Raw genomic sequence first — 20,035 nt, forward strand, 5'->3', positions numbered from 1 at the left:
GGGAAGGAAGTGGTCAGGGCACCGTGGGCCCGGGAGGTGCCACTCCTTCACACAGCAAGGCAAGAGGACACACAGCAAATGTAGAAAACCTTCATTTGCAGATGATACAAGTCTAAACAACAAACAGCTCCTGTCCTTGGTAAAAGGGAAGGTCATCCAGGGAGCAGTCCCGGGCGAGCACTACGTTGGGGTGCCCACAAGTCCCGCGGGGCCCTGGCCCAGCGTCTGCCCAATCACGGCCGTCTCCAGAGGCTTGAAGCCTACGTTGTCCAGAGGGATCCCAAAGGCCAGGAGCTTCGCCTCATAGGTGCGCAGCAGGTCGTTGTGGGCCTGCAGGGTCAGAGCAGCGTCAGGGGAGGGGGCCAACACGGAGGCTGACTCTAGCCCAGGCCCCCTCAGCTCTGGAGGACGGGGGAGGGTGGCAGTGGAAAACCATAAAGCTAACCTTTACCAGCTCACGGTATGCCACACCTGGTCATACGCACTTTTATGCACATGAACTCAAGTAATTCACAACGGGAGATGCTGCCGTTGTTCCTATTTCAAAGATGGGGAAACTGAGGCAAAAGATACAGACTCAGCAGAACTGTGGTACCTTGTCAGGCATTTCTCATTCAAACTGGTCACCCTTGACTTCAAGGACATGACCTTCCACGTGTATGTGGAAGCTCAGCCCTACTGAGCCTCCCTGCTTTGTCTGATGCTACCTCCTGCCCCCCATCCCAAGAAGGCTAAGGTCTGGGCAACGGTGCTGGTGGGGCCAACGGGAGGCAAGGCTCCTGTTTCCCACTCTGGAAAATGGCTATTTTTTAAAGGGTGAATTGCATCGGACGGTTGTAAGGGTTTGAAGAGCTGATGCATGTGAAATGCTTGGAGCCTGGCCTGACTCAGATCTAAAGCTCAAAAGGGCTCATTATCCTCACCATCCTCAAAAAAAGGGTGCTGGAGCTTGGAGCTGAGATTTCAGGGGTGAACTACGGCCAAGCTCCAGAGAGAACGTGGGGGCTGGCCCTGGCTCTCACCCTTCCCTGGGGGACGGACCTCCTGACAATCAGGTGCGGGTGACGGACACTCCCCCAGAACCGCTCACAGTAAATGGCCCTCATTTTGTGCGTGTAAATATCAAGTGATGCTGCAGCGTCTAGGGGAAGGGTCCAGAGGGGCAGGGCCGAGGAGAGGCCCGGCGAGATCTGGTCACCATGGAGCCCAGTGCCAATGACAGGCACTGCCTCCCTCCTGGGGTGCCACGACCCAGAGCGCACAGAACCGGGAAGCATATTTACGGCTTCTCTGAACCACACCTGTGGGGTGGCTGCTTAAGGTAAATGTGTCCGTGGGCAGCACCACGTCTGCATTTCCCACAGGCAAAGCCCAAAGCTGTGGGCTCAGCCACGGAGGCGGGATGGCTGGGGAGAGGGCCCAGGCCTCCTGGGTTCACAGGGCAGACGTCAGCGGACTCGAGGAACTCACTGCCCTTCCCCAACTGTAGGAGGCTTCCATGTTGATGTGTGGTTCTGGTGTGGACAGGGTGTGCGGCTTTCATCAGACTTACAAAGGAGCAAGAAAAGGTTAGGCTCCTAACTGTCCCCTGCATGGAGGAAGCAGAGGAAGCCCATCTGGTCGCCCCAGAGGCCAGGTCACTGAAAGCAAGGGTCGGATGGGAGACAGCGACAGAGTCTGCTGGCTGACAAACCCCTCATTTACCATAAATCCACTGGGCACACCCCGTAAGGGACACCAGGACAGTGGCCAGAGTTGTGGGGATGTGGCCCAGACCCCACGCACAGTGACCTGAGAAGGCACAGCCAGCCTCCAAGGTTTAGATGGGGTGGGACCCTGCGAGAGGGGCAGGGGGGCTCCTGGTACCTTGCAGACCCGGGCCAGCTCATACTGCAAGTCCTTGATAGTGTTGTTCTTCGATTCTAGAACATCCTAAGGAGAGAAAGGTGGACGTGAGTTTGAGTCTGTCTTTGGGCGGAGGCAGACAGGTTGGTGTGGGTCTGGGAGCTCCAGCAGGAGACCTCAGACATCCAGGGAATGGCAGCCGGGCTCCAATAGCGTGGACGTCCACACAGGGAGCAGCCAGCCAGCACAGACAGGTCTTCAAAGAAGAAAGGGGAAATAGGATTAGCCTCTCTGTAAGGAAACTGTCTAGATGGTGGGAAGTGAGGACAAGAGGTTAGAGAAGCCAGGCCAACCATGGTACAGGGAAGGGCCCTTGAGCCCCCACCTGCCTCCTGGGAGGGTTCCTCCAGGCAAGCCAGGGAATGGACCAGGAAAGGCCCTAGCCATGGACACAGCTGTGGTGACCACTGTGGATGGGACTGATTTTATCCCCTCATCATGACTGCGGCAACTTAGCCTCACCCAGCTCCAAGACCAGCCACCCTTTCCAACAGCAGAGGCAGGAAAGCTCTCCTATTTCCAAGAGGGGCAAGGACAGAGATGGGCCCCCAGACCCAGGTCCACGGTGCTGCCGGCCCAGATGAGGCCCCTCCTGTGGGGCTGCACCCACCCCAGGCCCCGAGAACCTGTCCCGGGTGACTCAGGCCCCTCAGGCCCTGCCACCCACAGAGCCAGGACTCGGTGCTGCCCGGGAGCAACACCTGGTCTCAGCTGGAAATGGGCACCATGTCTCCTTGGACTCCTCAGCCTTCCTCCATCAGCGACAAGTCCTTCATCCCACATCGGTGCCCACTCACCACCTGCCTTCCCAGGGGGCCTCTGGCTGATCCAGTACACCCCACCCAGAACCTTCCATGGGTCCTCACCAGCCTCAAACTCGGGCACACCCAACATGCTCCAGAACCACTTCCATCCAGCCAGCTCTGCCCTCCTCCCCTCAGCCTTGCATTCCCTCAAGCAGTGAGGGGCCCACATGTACACAACAGCACCAGGTGGGAGCTGCAAGCCTCAGGTCAAGGCCAGGCGGGCAGCAGGCCAGCCCACAGGGTTTTGGGTTGTTTTGTTTTTTTTTTTAAGATTTATTTATTTGAGAGAGAGAGAACATGTGCATAAGAGCGGGGAAGGGGCCGAGGGTGAGGGAGAGACAGAATGTCAAGCAGACTCCACGCTGCGCATGGAGCCCGATGCGGGGCTCGATCTCACGACCCATGAGATCGGGACCTGAGCCGAAACCAAAAGTCAGAAAGACGCATAACCAACTGAGCCACCCAGGCGCCCCAGAAGGGCTTTAAGAAAAGATTAGGTGACCCAGAGTTTAATCCTCTAGGCCTGGGAGCCATGTGAGCAGATGGGGTTATGTTCAGCTGAAACGCATGTTGACAAACCACCTTAAAATGCTGTCTGTGCATTTCTCAGGATAAAACACACCTGCACAGTGAAGCCTCCTTAAGCCCCTGACTCAGAAGATATGTTTCTCCCTGAAGGAAGAGCAGAGACAGACACCCTCCAGTCTGGAAGGATCTGTCTCTGGGACAAGCTGGCCGCCCCTCCCTGGGCCTCTCTCTGGAGATGTGCAGACCCCCAAGGGCACTGCACCTGGGGCTGCCTTGGGACTGATGGCTGCAGGTAACCCAGGTGGCCAGGATCCCAGCACAATCACACTTCCCAGCAGCAACAAAGACCCCTTGACCGCCATCGCCCGTTCTTTCTGTGACACGTCCTAACGAGGCCCAAGGACAGACACAAGGCCCGGGTCCGGGCAGGAGATGACCTGCCAGGTGCTGTCAGGCTTTTGTCTGGAGATTGCTGTCCTGATTCCTGTCCGTGGGCGCCAAGGCCTCATCTGTCTTATTTAGTGCTCCCCCCCATGCCCAAGACAGCCCCCGCAGAGAGGACCACCACAAAAAACCGTGAACTCATGACTAGACAAATGCTCTAGCCTTTGCTCAGACGCTAACTCCCCCTGGGAAGCCTGCCCCAGCACCCGCCACACAGCCCTGTATGTCCCCGTTCTAACTGCCCAAGGCCTACATCGAGTAGGACATCTTCTCATCCCGGGCAGACCGTGGCAGTGGTCTTGGCTAAGAGCTCATGGGCTCAGCTGTCCCCCAGGCCTGTCTCTAGGTTTGTCACCACATGCCTGAGGTACGCAGGCCCCAAGTTTTAAGAGCAGCTTGAGAGACCAGGGGCCTGACAGGCTAAGCTAAACCCATCTTGAGAACTGGATGGGCAGTGGGCTCAGGGTGCCAAGAAGTGAAGGGGGGGCTGGGGAAGCACAAAGGAACAGAGAGCCTGGGGAGCCTGCGAGCAGACGTCTGCAAGCCCCATCTGTGCTCCGGCCACAGGAAACCCATGACGGTCCCTCCCCAACGTTAACGGAAGGTCCCCACTGGAGTGACGGAGGCTGGACACACACACATCAAACGAGTGACCCCAACCCGAGCCCCAGACACCTGCTGGGGGACAAGAACGGGAGGCTGCAGCCCAGCACCTCCCCAGGAGCCCACCCGGGACCCACCTCCAATCTGCGGGACACAAGGGTCAGCGCCGCAGGGTCCAGGCTGGAGGCCGCCAGCACTTCATTGAACTGCACCTCCTTCTTCTCCACAGCAGCGCTCAGTGCCTGCAGCTTCCGCTCCAGAACCAGGTTCTTCAAACCCACCTTCTGCTGCACCTCCAGGATGGCCGCGGTGAACTTCCTGTACAGCTCGTCCCGCTCCTGCTGCACCTGCAAGGGACAGGCCGTGAGGGAGGCAGGGGCCGCCTGGCCTGGGGGCATCTGGCCGGGAAGAAGCCGCCTCCCACCTCTGTCCCTGGACCAGAACATACCACTTCTGCAGAGTGAACCCGTCACCGGTGCCCACCCCCGGGTGGGTGGGTCTGTGTGCTGTCTACACTGCCTGCACACCCACTCTCTGTGATGGAATTATAAGGTGTGCAGCCGTCCACACTGTGGAAGGAGGAGGAAATGCTCCGCTACGCTGTTTCAGGAAGCAACAGGCGACCCTGGTTGGAGCTGGAGGGCCCCGCACAGGGCTTGGGGCCCTGGGTTTGGGCAGTAGGCTCAGGAAAGACACGTCCCTGATCAACCCCGATGTGAGATCAAAGGCATCAAACTCCAGCGAGCACTCTTTAGGGGAGGGGGGCTCCGGGGGGATCCAGTCCATCTGCCAGCCCCAGATCCCAGTACCCACAGGTCAACGTGACCCACAAACAGCAGATCCAGAGAGCAGCTCGGGAGCCAACTGCCTGTCGATAAATAAAGGTGTCGTTTTTCACCTTCCAACCCTTTGACTTTTCACTGTGCACCGTAAAAAAGCAAGACTTTGTGGAAGTATAAAAAGTCAACATTCCTTGGGGCACGTGGGTGGCTCAGTGGGCTCAGCATCTGCCTTCGGGTCAGGTCAGGATCCTGGGGTCATGAGATCGAGTCCCACGTCGGGCTCCTTGCTCAGTGGGCAGTCTGCTTCTCCCTCTGCCTGCCCCCTGCTCCTGTTCTCTCTCTCAAATAAATAAACTCTTAAAGAGGAAAGGAAAGGAAAGGAAAGGAAAGGAAAGGAAAGGAAAGGAAGGAAGGAAGGAAGGAAGGAAGGAAGGAAGGAAGGAAGGAAGGAAGAAAGAAAAGAAGGAAGGAAGGAAGGAAGGAAGGAAGGAAAGAAAGAAAAGAAAGAAGGAAGGAAGGAAGGAAAGAAGGAAAGAAAGAAAGAAGGAAAGAAAGAAAGAAGGAAAGAAAGAAAGAAAAAAGAAAAAAAGAAAGAAAGAAAAAGAAAGAAGGAAAGAAAGAAAGAAAGAAAGAAAGAAGGAAGGAAAGAAAGAAAGAAAGAAAAAGAAAGAAAGAAGGAAAGAAAGAAAAGAAAGAAGGAAGGAAGGAAGGAAGGAAGGAAGGAAAGAAAGAAAGAAAGAAAGAAAGAAAGAAAGAAAGAAAGAAAGAAAGAAGGAAAGAAAGAAGGAAAGAAAGAAAGAAAGAAAGAAAGAAAGAAAGAAAGAAAGAAAGAAAAAAGAAAGAAAAAGAAAGAAGGAAAGAAAGAAGGAAGGAAGGAAGGAAGGAAGGAAGGAAGGAAAGAAAGAAAGAAAGAAAGAAAGAAAGAAAGAAAGAAAGAAAGAAAGAAAGAAAGAAAAAGAAAGAAAAAAAGAAAAAAGAAAGAAAGAAAGGGGGGCGCCTGGGTGGCACAGCGGTTAAGCGTCTGCCTTCGGCTCAGGGCGTGATCCCGGCGTTACGGGATCGAGCCCCACATCAGGCTTTTCCGCTATGAGCCTGCTTCTTCCTCTCCCACTCCCCCTGCTTGTGTTCCCTCTCTCGCTGGCTGTCTCTATCCTGTCGAATAAATAAAATCTTGAAAAGAAAAGAAAAGAAAAGAAAAGAAAAGAAAAGAAAAGAAAAGAAAAGAAAAGAAAAGAAAAGAAAAGAAAAGAAAAGAAAAAAGGAAGGAAGGAAAAAAGAGAAAGAAAGAAAGAAAGAAAGAAAGAAAGAAAGAAAGAAAGAAAGAAAGAAAGAAAGAAAGAAAGAAAGAAAAGAAAGAAAAGAAAAGAAAGGAAGGAAGGAAGGAAGGAAGGAAGGAAGGAAGGAAGGAAGGAAGGATAACAGGATGACTGTGGCTGCCTGTCGGCAACAGCAAAGGACGGAGGCAGAGAGATCTGTCCAAGGCACTGGCTGCATAAACAATGGAACCTTCAGGCTCAGAGCCAAGTGCAGATTGGACAGGTGCACTGGTTTGGAGGCGTGAAGCCACGGCCACAAAGGGAGACGCAGGAAGAAGTCTGCAAGAAGCTCAAGGAGCTGCCACCAGCGGCGAGGATCGGCGCTGGGCAGGAGGGCCCGTGGCGTTCACGTACAGACAGGACTCATGACTTCTTTACAAGGCACGCCTAACACTTCAGGACTGAGAGACACGTATACGGATGAAAAAGACCCCAGACGCACGGGGCCAGGAGCCCTTCATGTGTCTCACAGGTGAACCTGTGGGAAAGACACCTGGGAATGATTGTCTCCCACCAGGGCACCTGCTCTCCATGAGACCCTGGGACTTTCACAGAATGTGCCACAGCTTTCTCCCTCCTCACCTCATCAAGCCTTGTAGAATGAGGAGTGGGCAACAGGGCTCCAGCCACAGCACAGAGACCCCCTGGAACCAGTCCCAGAGCCAGGGTAATAAAAAGAGTCCCTCCCTGCTCTCGGCAGGACCGGCTTGTCATCTGCTCACCTTGAGGAAGCGCTGCTCGAGCACCTCGTGCTCCCACCGCAGGCCCTTCAGCTCCTTCTCGGTGACCTTCAAACGTGCTTTTGTGCACTGCAGACAAAACGAGGGGCAGGAGACAAGTATGCACGGTCAGGCATCCACATAACAGGCTCCTAGGGGGTGGCAAGCCCAAAAATAATCCTCAGAAAGAGCTGGCTCAGGGGCACCGGGTGACTCTTGATGTCAGGGTCATGAGTTCAAGCCCCACACTGGGTGTAGATTGCTAAAGAAGGAAGGAAAGGAGGGAGGGAGGGAGGGAGGGAGAAAGGAAGGAAGGAATGGAGGGAGGGAGGAAGGGAGGGAGAGAGGGAGGAAGGGAGGGAGGGAGGGAGGGAGGAAGAAAGAAAGGAATGGAGGGAAAGAATGGAGGGAGGGAGGAAGGAATGGATGGAGGGAGGAAGAAAGGAAGGAAGGAATGGAGGGAGGGAGGAAGGAAGAAAGGAATGGAGGGAGGGAGGAAGGAATGGAGGGAGGGAGGAAGGAATGGAGGGAGGGAGGAAGAAAGGAAGGAAGGAATGGAGGGAGGGAGGAAGGAAGAAAGGAATGGAGGGAGGGAGGAAGGAATGGAGGGAGGGAGGAAGGAATAGAGGGAGGGAGGAAGAAAGGAAGGAAGGAATGGAGGGAGGGAGGGAGGGAGGAAGAAAGGAAGGAAGGAATGGAGGGAAGGAGGAAGGAATGGAGGGAGGGAGAGAGGAAGAAAGGAAGGAAGGAATGGAGGGAGGGAGGGAGGGAGGAAGAAAGGAAGGAAGGAAGGATTGGAGGGAGGGAGGGAGGAAGGGAGGGAGGAATGGAGGGAGGGAGGGAGGGAGGAGGAGCTGGCTCAAAGGCACAAGCAGCTGAGCCCCAACAACGGCAGGCTGGGGGAATGTCTCCCGGAACATGCACCAACTTACATCCCACCCACGGAGGACACCAGTCAAAGAAAGGAGAGATTCGGTGTCCCATTCCTGCCCAAGAGGCCAAAGCCTGCTCCAGGTCTCAGGAGACATGCTGCTGGCGGAGCCCAGGAGAAAGTACGTGGGAGGGGGACTGAGGAGCAAACTCACCAGCAAGACCTGCTTGTCCCTCTCATAGTTGCCGACCTTCCTCTGCATCTCGCTCATGTCGTCCCGAGCCTTCTGAAGCGGGTCTGCCAGGCGCTTGTTCTGCACGGACACCTCCATCATCTCCTTCTCCAGGTGGTCCTCCTTCCTGCGCATGTCCTCCATCTGCTCCTGTTGGCACCAGGACAGGTGTGCAAGGGGTTCAGCAGGCACAGCTGAGGGAGCTGCGGTCTTCAGGCGTGAGGGCCGCGAGCCCTCCTGCCCACAAAGGACAGTCCTGAAGTCCCAGACCCGTTTAACGTAGCCACACAGAGGAATTCTGCACTATCTGAATTTATTCAGAATTTTCTAGGAATGCCGCCTCCACACCAACTGAGATCACACTTTGCTCAGGACCCCAGGGGCGCTCCCCACGGCGGGGACTGTCGCTGCCAGCCCCTGCACGATGACGCCACCACACGTGCGGCCGTGCGGCTCCCACCGCAGCTCTGCACGAGCTTCCGCAGGGCCAGTGCCTCTCGCTTCCTGAGTCCCTCTGCACTATGTGCTCTGGACCGTCTCCAGCGGTAAGCGTGGGGAGGCTACGTTACCGATGAAGTCTGTCTAAGTCAGGGGGTGGGGCCCGCTGGGGCTGGGGGCGAGCGTCTGGACCCCGGTCCCACCGGCCATGGAGCGGCACCTTGAGGGAGTTGATGAGGGCCAGGTTGTTGAGGGTGATGTCGTTGTAGTAGTTCTTGATGTCTGTGAAGGCCTCTTCGTGGCGCTGCATCAGCATGTTGATCTGGCCGTTCTTCCTCTCCTCCACCTCATGGATCTCGGTCTTCCTCCGCAGCTCAAGCTCGTCCCTAAGCATCTGCATCTTTTTATCATACTTGGCCTCAATTTCTGAAAGGCAGGCGCACACAGAGGAACAGGGGGCCCAGTGGCTACAAGAAGAGATGGAACCTACAGACACGGCCCAAGAACCCCCACCAGGACGAAGGCTATGCAGACAAGCTCACAGCCGACACATTCAGCACACAGACCACAGCTGGCCTTCCTCTGCCTGTAGCAGGCATGGCTAATCAATCCCAGATCAGGGTACCCAAAACTGAGCGTCACCTGCTGGTGGTGTGGTCAGCCAGCCAGATGATACAGCTTCATTGGTAAACCAGACAGGCTTCTCAAACGGGAGCCCCCTCAGGCCAGGAGCCATGGAAAAGACTATTCTAAGAGTACTGCCCACGGGACTGAGTAACTGCCATGTGCTCTGAACTGCTGCTTTGTGCCAGGAGTGTGGACGGAGGTGGTGATCACAGCCTGCCCAGCTTGCATGGAGACAAGCTGTTCTGGTATCCTGAGCCATCCATCAGCCTTGGAAACTATCACATCTTCTCTTTGCATGGCTGGGCCACTTTAACTTGGTTTCTCTGCCCTGGGTTAACAAGCCCCGAAGATAAATGACCTTCCGACGGGAGGGGCTCTGGCACCATCTTGCACAGTGTGCGCGTGAGACACTGACCTCGCACTTGCCTCTCAAAGTCATTCCGCATCCTGGTGATCTCCTCAGTGTGCTTCTGCAAAGACAGAGAAGCCGGCCGTCACTAGGTGTCAGACACACAGAAAAAGCCTCTCCCTGGGGCTGGCCTGGCTCCTCGGTCATACGAAAAATCCAGCTCAGTAAACCCTGTGCTGTTTCTGGTGGGTGCTGGGGTCCCCTCGTGTCCAAGCTCATGCACCATGCTCAGAATAACGTGGTTTTGGTAACTTCCATGTTTCATAAGTCAATTCCCTCAGCTAAAGTCACTTCCGAGCTCGACAGAAAGTAAACAGATGTCCCAAACACCAACCAATGCTTGGCCCTTGGCTCAATCTGCCCATAGGCTGGAGACACTGGCCATGTCTACACGGAGTTGCAGGATCTCTCCAGATGCCTGCTAACCTGCTTCAGCTGTGGCTTAGAGCAGTATTAAAAATTATTCTGACAGTTATATATAAAGATTTGGAAAAAAAATTGAGATTATTTTTTAGAGTAGTATTTTTGCACAAATGGAAACTGATCATGCAACGGTTCCAAATCCAGGCATCAGGTGAGCAAACAGCCTCACATCACTAAGTTCACTGGAAACCAGCCCAGGCTGTACTTCCGTCAGCAAAGACCAGACAATTCTTGTGGACCAAGACTTCAGCCTCCGGCTTCGCTGCAAAGCCTGCACCGTTACTGAGTTTTCTCCAGATTCACTGGATGCTGGCTTGCCTCCAAACATGAAGCAAATGTGTCGATAAAGTCTTCTCAACCTGCAGCCAGGAAGGAGCCTTAGGAAACCAAAGTTGGACACATCCTTCCTCTGCCCAAATCCTCCAAAGCTTCCCCCACTCAGCCCAGGTCAAAGGCCCACTCCTAACTGTGGCTTTTGATGCCAACAAGCTCTGACCGATACCCCTGCCTCCTTGCCCCTTGCTCCTGTGCGCCTTCACACTGGCCCATCCCCTCTCCCTTCTTTAGACCTGGTCTCCCCAAGCCTGGCTCAGCAGCCCCTCCTTCCAGCCTTTGCCCAAATGTCACCTTCTCAATGAGGCATTCCCAGAACTCCTTGTGGAAAAATGCAAGTCCCACCTCGATCGCTAGCAGCCTCTTCCCTGCTTTGCCCTTCCCACAGCACTCATGCCTGTGGATAGGCTAGATGTATTCAACACTCTCTTATGTTTCATCTCCTTCCTGGACCATCAAATACACGCGGGCAGTCATTCCATCAGTCCTGTTCCCCGTATGTCCCCAGAGATCAGAATAGGGCCTGGCACCTTACGGACGCTCAGCAAATGAATTTCAACCTCCACCTGGAACCCCCCCCCCAGCCTCCCCCAGAAAGGAACGAAAAGTCAGCCAGGTGCTCATGAGCCCAGCTTGCATGAGAAACTGCCGTGGCCACCCAGGGGCTAGCACGCTGGACACTTCAATGGTTGTGTGTATTTCTAAATGCCCCTGACACACTCCCGGGAAAGCAGCCAGGTGTCAGCTGTCAGCAGCACGTGGAGACAGACCCTGAGCTGGATCTTCCTCCTGGGAAGTCAGTTTGTTGCTCAAGTCTAAGATACAATTCTGTACGTGGCTCCCAAGTGGGATTTGTCTGGCTGCTTGCAATTTTTTTTAAATGTTTCAATTAATTGCCAAAATGCAGGGAACTTCTAACAAAAATATGAATTCCCAGTTCTGTTAAATAATCAGGAGTTCACGGTCCCCAGCAGCCAGTCAGGCACCAGTGACCCTCCCACCTACCAGCCGTAGGTTCTTCACCACCACCTCGTTGGCCAACTCCTGCTCCTTGAGTTCCACCTTCAGTGCCCGCATATCCTTGCGCAGTGCACCCTCCTGAGTGCGATGCTCCTTCTGCGCCAGCTTCATGACCACAGTGCCCTCGGCCTTCAACTCGGTCAGGTTGTTCTGATGCTCATACAGCAGGTGTTTCACCTTCTGCTTGTAGACCTGTGGGCAGTGGGACCACCGCCTGCTCCCGGCACACTCTCACACACAACCTGCAAATGCCTGCTCCCCAGCACACTCACACCTGCACACACCGGCTCCCCAGCACACTCACAGCTGCACACACCTGCTCCCCTGCACACTCACACCTGCACATGCCTGCTCCCCTGCACACTCACAGCTGTACATGCCTGCTCCCCAGCACACTCACAGCTGCAAACACCTGCTCCCCTGCACACTCACAGCTGCACACGCCTGCTCCCCTGCACACTCACACCTGCAGATGCCTGCTCCCCTGCACACTCACACCTGCACACATCTGCTCCCCAGCACACTCACAGCTGCACACACCAGCTCCCCTGCACACTTACACCTGCACTGGTCTGCTCCCCAGCACACTCACAGCTGCACATGCCTGCTCCCCGGCACATTCACACCTGCACACGCCTGCTCCCCGGCACTAACACCTGCACACGCCTGCTCCCCGGCACACTCACAGCTGCACACGCCTGCTCCCCTGCACATTCACAGCTGTACATGCCTGCTCCCCGGCACACTCACACCTGCACACGCCTGCTCCCCTGCACACTCACACCACATGCCTGATCCACGGCACACTCACACCTGCACACACTTGCTCCCCTGCACACTCACAGCTGCACACGCCTGCTCCCCTGCACACTCACACCTGCACACGTCTGCTCCCCAGCACACTCACACCTGCTCCCCTGCACACTCACACCTGCACATGTCTGCTCCCTGGCACACAGCTGCACACACCTGCTCTGCTGCACACTCACAGCTGCACACGCCTGCTCCCCTGCACACTCACATCTGCACACGCCTGCTCCCCGGCACACTCACACCTGCACACAGTGCTCCCCTGCACACTCACAGCTGCACACACCTGCTCCCCGGCACACTCACACCTGCACACGCCTGCTCCCTGGCACACTCACAGCTGCACACGCCTGCTCCCCGGCACACTCACACCTGCACACAGTGCTCCCCTGCACACTCACAGCTGCACACACCTGCTCCCCTGCACACTCACACCTGCACATGCCTGCTCCCCGGCACACTCACATCTGCACACACCTGCTCGCCGGCACACTCACACCTGCACACAGTGCTCCCCTGCACACTCACAGCTGCACACGCCTGCTCCCCGGCACACTCACACCTGCACACATGTGCTCCCCTGCACAAACACACCCCTGCACATGCATGCTCACCTGCACTCACACACACCCCTGCACATGCGTGCTCGCCTACACACTCACACACACACACCCCTGCACATGCGTGCTCACCTGCACACTCACACTTACACCTGCACATGCAGCCTCCCCTGCACACTCTCTCACACACACACACACACACACACACACTTGCACATGCGTGCTCCCCTGCATGCATACCCTTCTATAAAAAAATACCTTTGTTTTCTGCTGCAAAGGATGCAAAGGGCTGCAACACCCAGAGGAAGGAGAGAAAATGCCCAGTCCCTTGTCCGGCTCCTCTGTTCCATGTGGTAAGTACAACAGGGATAGGCAGGTCAGCCCCGCTTACCTTGATCTCAACCTGGTGCCTCTCCTCAGCCTCCTCCATCTCCCGGTCTTTGTTCCGCAGCTCAGCCTTCTTCTCCTCCAGCTGCCTCCGCGTGATCTCCCAGAAGGTGTGGATCTTGTCCCGCTCCAGCTGGAAGTAGTTACGTTCCTCGCGTTCCCGGTCCAGCTCCTCACGGATGCGGCTGACATGCTCTTCCACCTGCCAAGCAGGACAAAGCCATGAGGTCCCAGCAGGGGCCCACCTAACGCAAAGAAGAAAAGAGGGCTACTCTCACCTAAAAACAACGAAGAGCTAAAAGTAAGAAATTAAAGGATGATGCCAGAAAGGTTCTAAGGACAGGACACATTCAGAAAACAGCAGAAATATCTTGAATCTGGCTAATAAGCATAAAATGATTATATCCTTTATTCCATTCCTGGGAATTCAGAGTAAAGAAATTTCTCAAAAGAACACAAGAGCTTTCTGCTCAAAGATATTAGCCACACCATTATTACAACATCAAGAGATTTTAAAAGGAAGGGGAACCTGGGTGGCCTGAGAGTCCAAATCTTGGTTTGGGCTCAGGTAGTGATCTCATGCGGTGGTGGGATCAAGCCACTGCCAGGCTCCACACTCAGCAGGGAGTCAAGACTCTCTCCCTCTGCCCATCCCCCAGCTCACGCACATGTTCTTTCACTCTCAAATAAAGAAATAAAGAAATAAATCTTTTTAAAAAATTTTTTAAGGTGGCGCCTGGGTGGCTCAGTTGGTTAAACATCTGACTTCAGCTCAGGTCATGATCCCAGAGTCCTGGGATCAAGCCCCGTGTCAGGCTCCCTGCTCAGTATGAAGCCTGCTTTTCCCTCCCCACTCCTGCTCTCTGTCACTGTCTCTTTCAAACGAATAAATAAAATCTTTTTTTAAAAATTCCTTTTAAGGAAGTAATCTAAGATGATTTTAAATAGGGAAATGATTGAGAAATTAGAGTAAATCTACTGGAAGATTATAAGACCCAAAGACACATAGATATGAAAATGGTGTAGCACCGTATACACATATTCACAAAATAATGCTAAATTTAAAAACACTCCCCTTTAAAGATAGATGTTAAGCAAAAATATATACAAACCCAGAAGACCAGCTAACGGTCAAAAAGGTTTGGTCCAAAGCTAACTGCATATAGGTTAAATTTAAAAGAAAAGTGGGGCAGCCTCCTGGCTTCCTTGTGAATTTCATTTCCATCAAGAATTGGTCATCTATGTCGCCAGAGGCAAGGGAAACAGAAGCGAAAATCAACTGTTGGGACTTCATCAGATAAAAAGCTTCTGCACAGCAAAGGAAACGGTCAACAAAACTAAAAGGCAACCTACAGATTGGGAGAAGATATTTCCAAACAATGTATCGGATAAAGCGTTAGTATCCAAAATCTATAAAGAGCTTATCAAACTCGACACCCAAAAAACCAAATAATCCAGTTAAGAAATGGGCAGAAGACATGAATAGACACTCTTCCAAAGACGACACCCAGATGGCTGACAGACATGAGAAAATGCTCCATGTCACTTGCCGTCAGGGAAATACAAATCAAAACCACAATGATACCACCTTACACCAGTCAGAATGGCTAAAATTAACAACACAAGAAATAACAGGTGTTGGTGGGAATGCAAGCTGGTGCAGCCACTCTGGAAAACAGTGTGGAGGTTCCTCAAAAAGTTAACAACAGGGGCGCCTGGGTGGCACAGCGGTTAAGCGTCTGCCTTCGGCTCAGGGCGTGATCCCGGCGTTATGGGATCGAGCCCCACGTCAGGCTCCTCTGCTAGGAGCCTGCTTCTTCCTCTCCCACTCCCCCTGCTTGTGTTCCCTCTCTCGCTGGCTGTCTCTATCTCTGTCAAATAAATAAATAAAATCTTTAAAAAAAAAAAAAAAGTTAACAACAGAGCTACCCTATGACCAGCAATTGCACTGCTAGTTATTTACCCGAAGGGTAAAAAAATACAGATTCGAAGGGGTGCGTGCACCCCAGTGTTAATAGCACCAACGTCCACAATAGCCAACTATGGAAAGAGCCCAGATATCCATCAACTGATGCATGGATAAAGAAGATGTGGTGTATATACATACAATGGAATATTACTCAACCATCAAAAAGAACGAAATCTTGCCATTTGCAACAACATGGATGGAGCTAGAGGGTATTATGCTCAGTGAAATTAAGTCAGAGAAAGATAAATACCATGTGATTTCACTCACATGTGAAATTTAAGAAAGAAAACAGATGAACATATGGGAAGTGGGGTGCGGGGGGAAGGGAGAGAGGGAAATAAACCATAAGAGACTCTTCTTCGTTTTTTAAGATTTTATTTATTTGAGAGAGGGAGACAGCATGAGCAGCAGGGAAGGGCAGAGGGAGAGGGAGAAGCAGACTCCCCACTGAGCAGGGAGCCCAATGTGGGGCTTGATCCCAGGACCCCGGGATCATGACCTGAGCTGATGGCAGACGCTTCACCGACTGAGCCACCCAGGTGCCCCAACCATAACAGGCTCTTAACAGTGGAGAACTGAGGGATGATGGAGGGGAGCTTGAGGGGGGTGGGCATTAAGGAGGGCACCTATCAGGATGAGCACAGGATGTTGGATGTAAGTGATGAATCACTGAATTCTACTCCTGAAACCAATACTGTACTGTACGCTAATAAGTGAAATTTAAATTAAAAAAAAGAATTTGAGCATCCAGGCTCCTACCTACTTTGACTGGCTCATGGTGTCAGATTTCACTCAATACTTAGGTTTCTTATAAATATACAGATTTCCAGCTTTTCCTTAAAAATCAGAAAACATACTGCCCTGGAATGCAATGCCCACAGGGTAACCATCCAAAAAACGGACTACAGTCCCCAGTCCCTCACCCCTGCCTGCACCCGGATACTTCTGAGGTGTCAGTCCCACACGTGCTGACCAATCACTGCTGTGTCACAATTCTGTACCCACAGAGACAAGAAACAGCTCAAGTGTTGGGGCAATGGGATGTGCAATCCAACCCCACACGGCAGCGCCAGTGATCTCTCCAACACGAACCTGAACCATCATCATCTTCAACTGCCTATGGTTTCTCTGCATGTAAAATAAAGCAACTCAGGGTGCCTGGGGGGCTCAGTCGGTGAAGCATCTGCCTTCAGCTCAGGTCATGATCTCAAGGTCCTGGGATTAAGCCCCACGTCAGACTCTCTGTTCAGCGGGGAGCCCGCTTCTCCCTCTCCCTCGGCTGTTCCCCCTTCTTGTGCTCTCTCTCTGTCAAATAAATAGATAAAATCTTCTAAAAAAGAGAAAATTAAAAATAGTTTTTATGTCAGAAAATCATTTCATTCCAAATTCCTACCACTCTATAAAAAAATTTCTTCAATGTAGCTATATTGTTTTTTTCTTTTAAATATGCACTGCACTTGATAGCTTTAGAGCTGATGAGAATTATGGAAATGGAAGAAGGCATATCCTGGTTTGGACAGAAGTGCGGGAGCAGACTGAGGGGAGATGGACGAGGAGGCAGCAGGCGGCGATCTGAACGAGGTTCATAAAGGCAAATAGCCAGAGACCACTTGGAACAACACCCACCAGTCCCATCCCGACGCAGGACTAGGCCAAGGCCTTGCTCACCTGCTCCTTGCTCATGTCCTCCGGAGCAAGCCCGTCAACAATCGGGGTACCTTTCATTTTCCCTTTCTTCCCTTTCTTCTTGGGCGCCTTTGATTAAAGAAGAGATGACTGGGTAAGGAAGGAAGGCTCTGTCTAAAGGCATCACTTTCTGGCTGGCTCTAATTAACCCTCAGGGTACACTGGGACGGAAGGACCTTTTCTGCTTCCTCTCTCCTATTGCTCACTATCTCATGCCCCACCTGGAGTACATCACTGTACCCTCACTTTTCCACAAGGAAAAGCAAGAACAAATCTTCCTCTTCAGAAGAGAATATTTTCTCCCTCAAAAAGGAAGGGAGGGGGAACTCATTCCAAATCCACTCCTTGGTATGTGCCAGAGACCTCCTGGCACAGGGGTCAGAACTATCCGGGTGCAAATGAATGTAATATTTACTTGGCCAGGAAGAACCCCAATAGCACACTGTCAAATGTGACTGTGTTAGCAATAATGCTTGGTAACCACCATAGAGAAACCTGCAAGAAACTGCTGGGTATGTGTAAGGAGAAATGGTCCTACAGCAATGATCACAGGTGGTAACATGAGGCTTCCTTTCTTCCAAACATAAAAGTCCTTCCAAGAACCCTGGTCAAGAGCTGAAGCAGACGCCGCTCACCACGGGTGCTCTGTAAATGGTTTACCACCAAGAACCCCCCACCCCCACTCACTTCCCAAGGGCCACTCAAGCACGTACTGAATTTCCAAATCCCTACCTTCTGCTTTCCCTTCTCCCAACTCTGTGACCCATGCTTTTGTGTGTACGTGCATCTGCATGTTTCTGTAACGTTTCTGTGTATGCATCTAAATGTCTCTATTACTGTTTCTATGTGTGTATATGTATGCCTACATGTCTGTAACTTTTCTATGATTACAAAAATATTTTTACATGGATATCTTAGAAAACATAAGCAAAAAAAAAAAAAAATAGGAAAATCACCCATATTCCAACAAGTTAGTGATAAACCTAAGTATTTTGGTGGCTTTTTCCAGTTGATTTTTAAAGACCCATGCACTGAGATCTTCACTCCTAACGTACTGCCCTCATTCTAATCCCTCTACTCCAAGAAGTCCACACCATGAGACGGTCCCACAGATTCATAACTACTTGGCAACTCACAGCCTAGTGCAGGGGCTTAGCATAGCTCCTGGAGAGGCATCCTCCCCACCAGCTGATACCCCTCCTGCTGCATCTGCCTGGAAAATGAGCTCCTGAAAACTCCTGTATCATGAGTGGTGGGGCAGCTGAGGGCCCTGATAGTGAGACAGACAGGGAGGAAGAACTGGTGAGGCAGAGAGCTCCCACCGGGCTCTTCTCATTACAGCCCTGACTCCTCCAAGGCTCTCCAAGGAAATGGCAGCTCCTGGACCCTGAGGCTCTGTCCACGACCCCTCGATGTAGACGGACCTCTAGCCACTCTGGTATGCCCCAGGCTCTTCATTCCAGAGCCTGGAAGTCCCAGGGTATTCCGTGAACCCGACTGTGCTCCAGGGGACCCTGTGTGCCCCAGCCCCTAACCCTAGGTCCCAAGGATCTGGAGGACTGAGACTTCCTTCCAGATTGGAAATCCTTCCGACCCAGGTTCTGTCTTCTGGACAGCGTGCACACCAGACCCCTGGATACTGGGGGGAGGGGGCGCCTATGAGCACCCCTGTGAGCACCAGATCCTGGAGAGCCCGGATCTCTCAGCTCCAAGTGCGTGCGGGATCCGGGCTGCGGGATCCATAGCACCCAGTGCTCTCCCCACGAGAACGCCAAGGCCTCAATTCCAGGAACCCAGAGCTCCGGGCCTCCCCATTCTGGAGTCTCAGCGTGCACAGGTCCCGGGGACCCAGGCCTCCCCGTCCAGCCGTCCCTCTGCGCGCCGGGCCGGTTAACCACGGAGCCCCAGGCCCCCGCACGGTACCCAGTAAGGTCCTCGCGCCTCCTCACCATGGCTCCGGTGATCGAGACCCGCCGCGGCCTGCAGCAGACTGCTCCCGCCGGGCGGAAGCTGCGCCGTCTCCCGGCAACCGATGGGCGGTCCCGCGCGAAGTCTCGAGGATCCTCGCGAGACTCGGCCGGCCGCTACAGCCCCTAGCAACAGCGGAGGCGAGTCCCTAGCAACACGCACCCGGCGGAACCCAAGGTTTCACAGCCGGGTAGATCTTTCCGGCAGCCCGGAATCAACTACGCGCTTCATCTCCCCGAAATTCCTAAACGCATTTCGTTGCGGGATTTTGCGTGTCTCCCCGACTAGAGCTTAAGCTGCATGAAGGGGGGAGGAACTGCTTCCTCCACTTCTTACCTACAGCGCCTACAGCAGCCCGTGCTGGATGAAGATGCCTTCAGTGAAGGACGGAGACCGAGAGGAAAGAAGGGTCAGCCCCCAAGGCTCCCGGACGTTATCCAAATTAGATTCAAATTTGGGCTGAGACGATGCCCATGGGCCACACCCCACCCTGCCCACCTTTGAAGAGTTCTCCCACCGGCTGTCGCGGTGAGGATGGAAGATAGCTGGGTTTCTGCACATCATCAGAACAAAACAAAAATAGGAAAGAAAAACATTTTCCAGCTAGCTCTGAAGTTTTGAAATCCGCAAGTGTCTCCTTCTCAAAACTAAACTGCTCTGCCTGAGGAAGCCTCCTCTGTGGCCCCCTGTCCTCATGGATGAGGACGTTGAGGACAAACTGGAACCCTCTGCCAGAAGTTTCCAGACAGGCACTGCAGAAAAAGGAGAGTTTTGAGGTTCCTTTCCTAACCTCTTGCTCTGAAAACTGCTAGTCGTTATATGATTTCGAAAGTGAATTTCACCCTATTACCTACATGCATCACTCCATGTCACCCAGAAAACTGAGAGTGCCCGTCTTTACACACCATTTGTCCTCTTTTTTTTCTACACCCTCTACGTTAGCGAGTGATTTTGCAGCAGGTCGTGTTTTCCCATCTGTTTGGGGATGGAGAAGATTCCAGAATCTTCTCCCCCTGGAGAGTTGCACTGAGGACAGTGTGTGAGCACTGAAGAAGGGCTTGGGTGAGCTTGGATCTGCCAATCCTGCCCAAGGACGAAGATGCCTCATTAGCTGGGCTTGCTTAGGCCCCACACACCCACAGAGGAAGGGATCTGAGAGCCACAGTGATGACCCTAAGGGGCTTCTGGTTGCCCGTCCA

The 20,035-nt window shown here is 53.1% G+C and overlaps 1 protein-coding gene across 4 annotated transcripts; it reads right to left on the bottom strand.

Moving 5' to 3' along the window:
- Positions 1-76: 76 nt before the first annotated feature.
- On the bottom strand, positions 77-18,901 carry DRC4 (dynein regulatory complex subunit 4). Of its 4 annotated transcripts, none has more exons than XM_045772734.1 (11): positions 18,818-18,901; positions 16,851-16,937; positions 13,218-13,415; positions 11,442-11,648; positions 9,687-9,741; positions 8,865-9,070; positions 8,189-8,356; positions 7,107-7,193; positions 4,424-4,633; positions 1,867-1,932; positions 77-330 (listed from the first exon to the last, which is right to left on the bottom strand). In XM_045772734.1, exons 1-11 carry the CDS (start codon positions 18,818-18,820, stop codon positions 181-183), a joined length of 1,437 nt encoding a protein of 478 aa, XP_045628690.1. In that variant the 5' UTR covers positions 18,821-18,901; the 3' UTR covers positions 77-180. The 4 variants fall into 4 exon arrangements, with proteins under 4 accessions (XP_045628690.1, XP_045628691.1, XP_087726466.1 ...); XM_045772735.2 differs by having other exon boundaries at positions 18,792-18,884; XM_087870340.1 differs by lacking the exons at positions 13,218-13,415; positions 16,851-16,937; positions 18,818-18,901 and adding an exon at positions 10,273-10,462 and having other exon boundaries at positions 11,442-11,571.
- Between the last annotated feature and the right edge of the window lie 1,134 nt (positions 18,902-20,035).

The sequence above is a fragment of the Ursus americanus genome, chromosome 21 (assembly GCF_024610735.1).
Source record: "Ursus americanus isolate L20-20 chromosome 21, mUrsAme1.1.p, whole genome shotgun sequence".
NCBI classification, from domain to species: domain Eukaryota; kingdom Metazoa; phylum Chordata; class Mammalia; order Carnivora; family Ursidae; genus Ursus; species Ursus americanus.

Bases quoted from the DNA above. Each gene is read 5' to 3' on its own strand.
- DRC4 (XM_045772734.1), bottom strand. The intron at 4,634-7,106 runs GTGAGCAGATGA...TGTCCCTTGCAG, and splicing joins TCGAGCAGCGCTTCCTCAAG to GTGCAGCAGGAGCGGGACGA. The intron at 1,933-4,423 runs GTGGGTCCCGGG...TTCTCTCCTTAG, and splicing joins TTGTGTCCCGCAGATTGGAG to GATGTTCTAGAATCGAAGAA.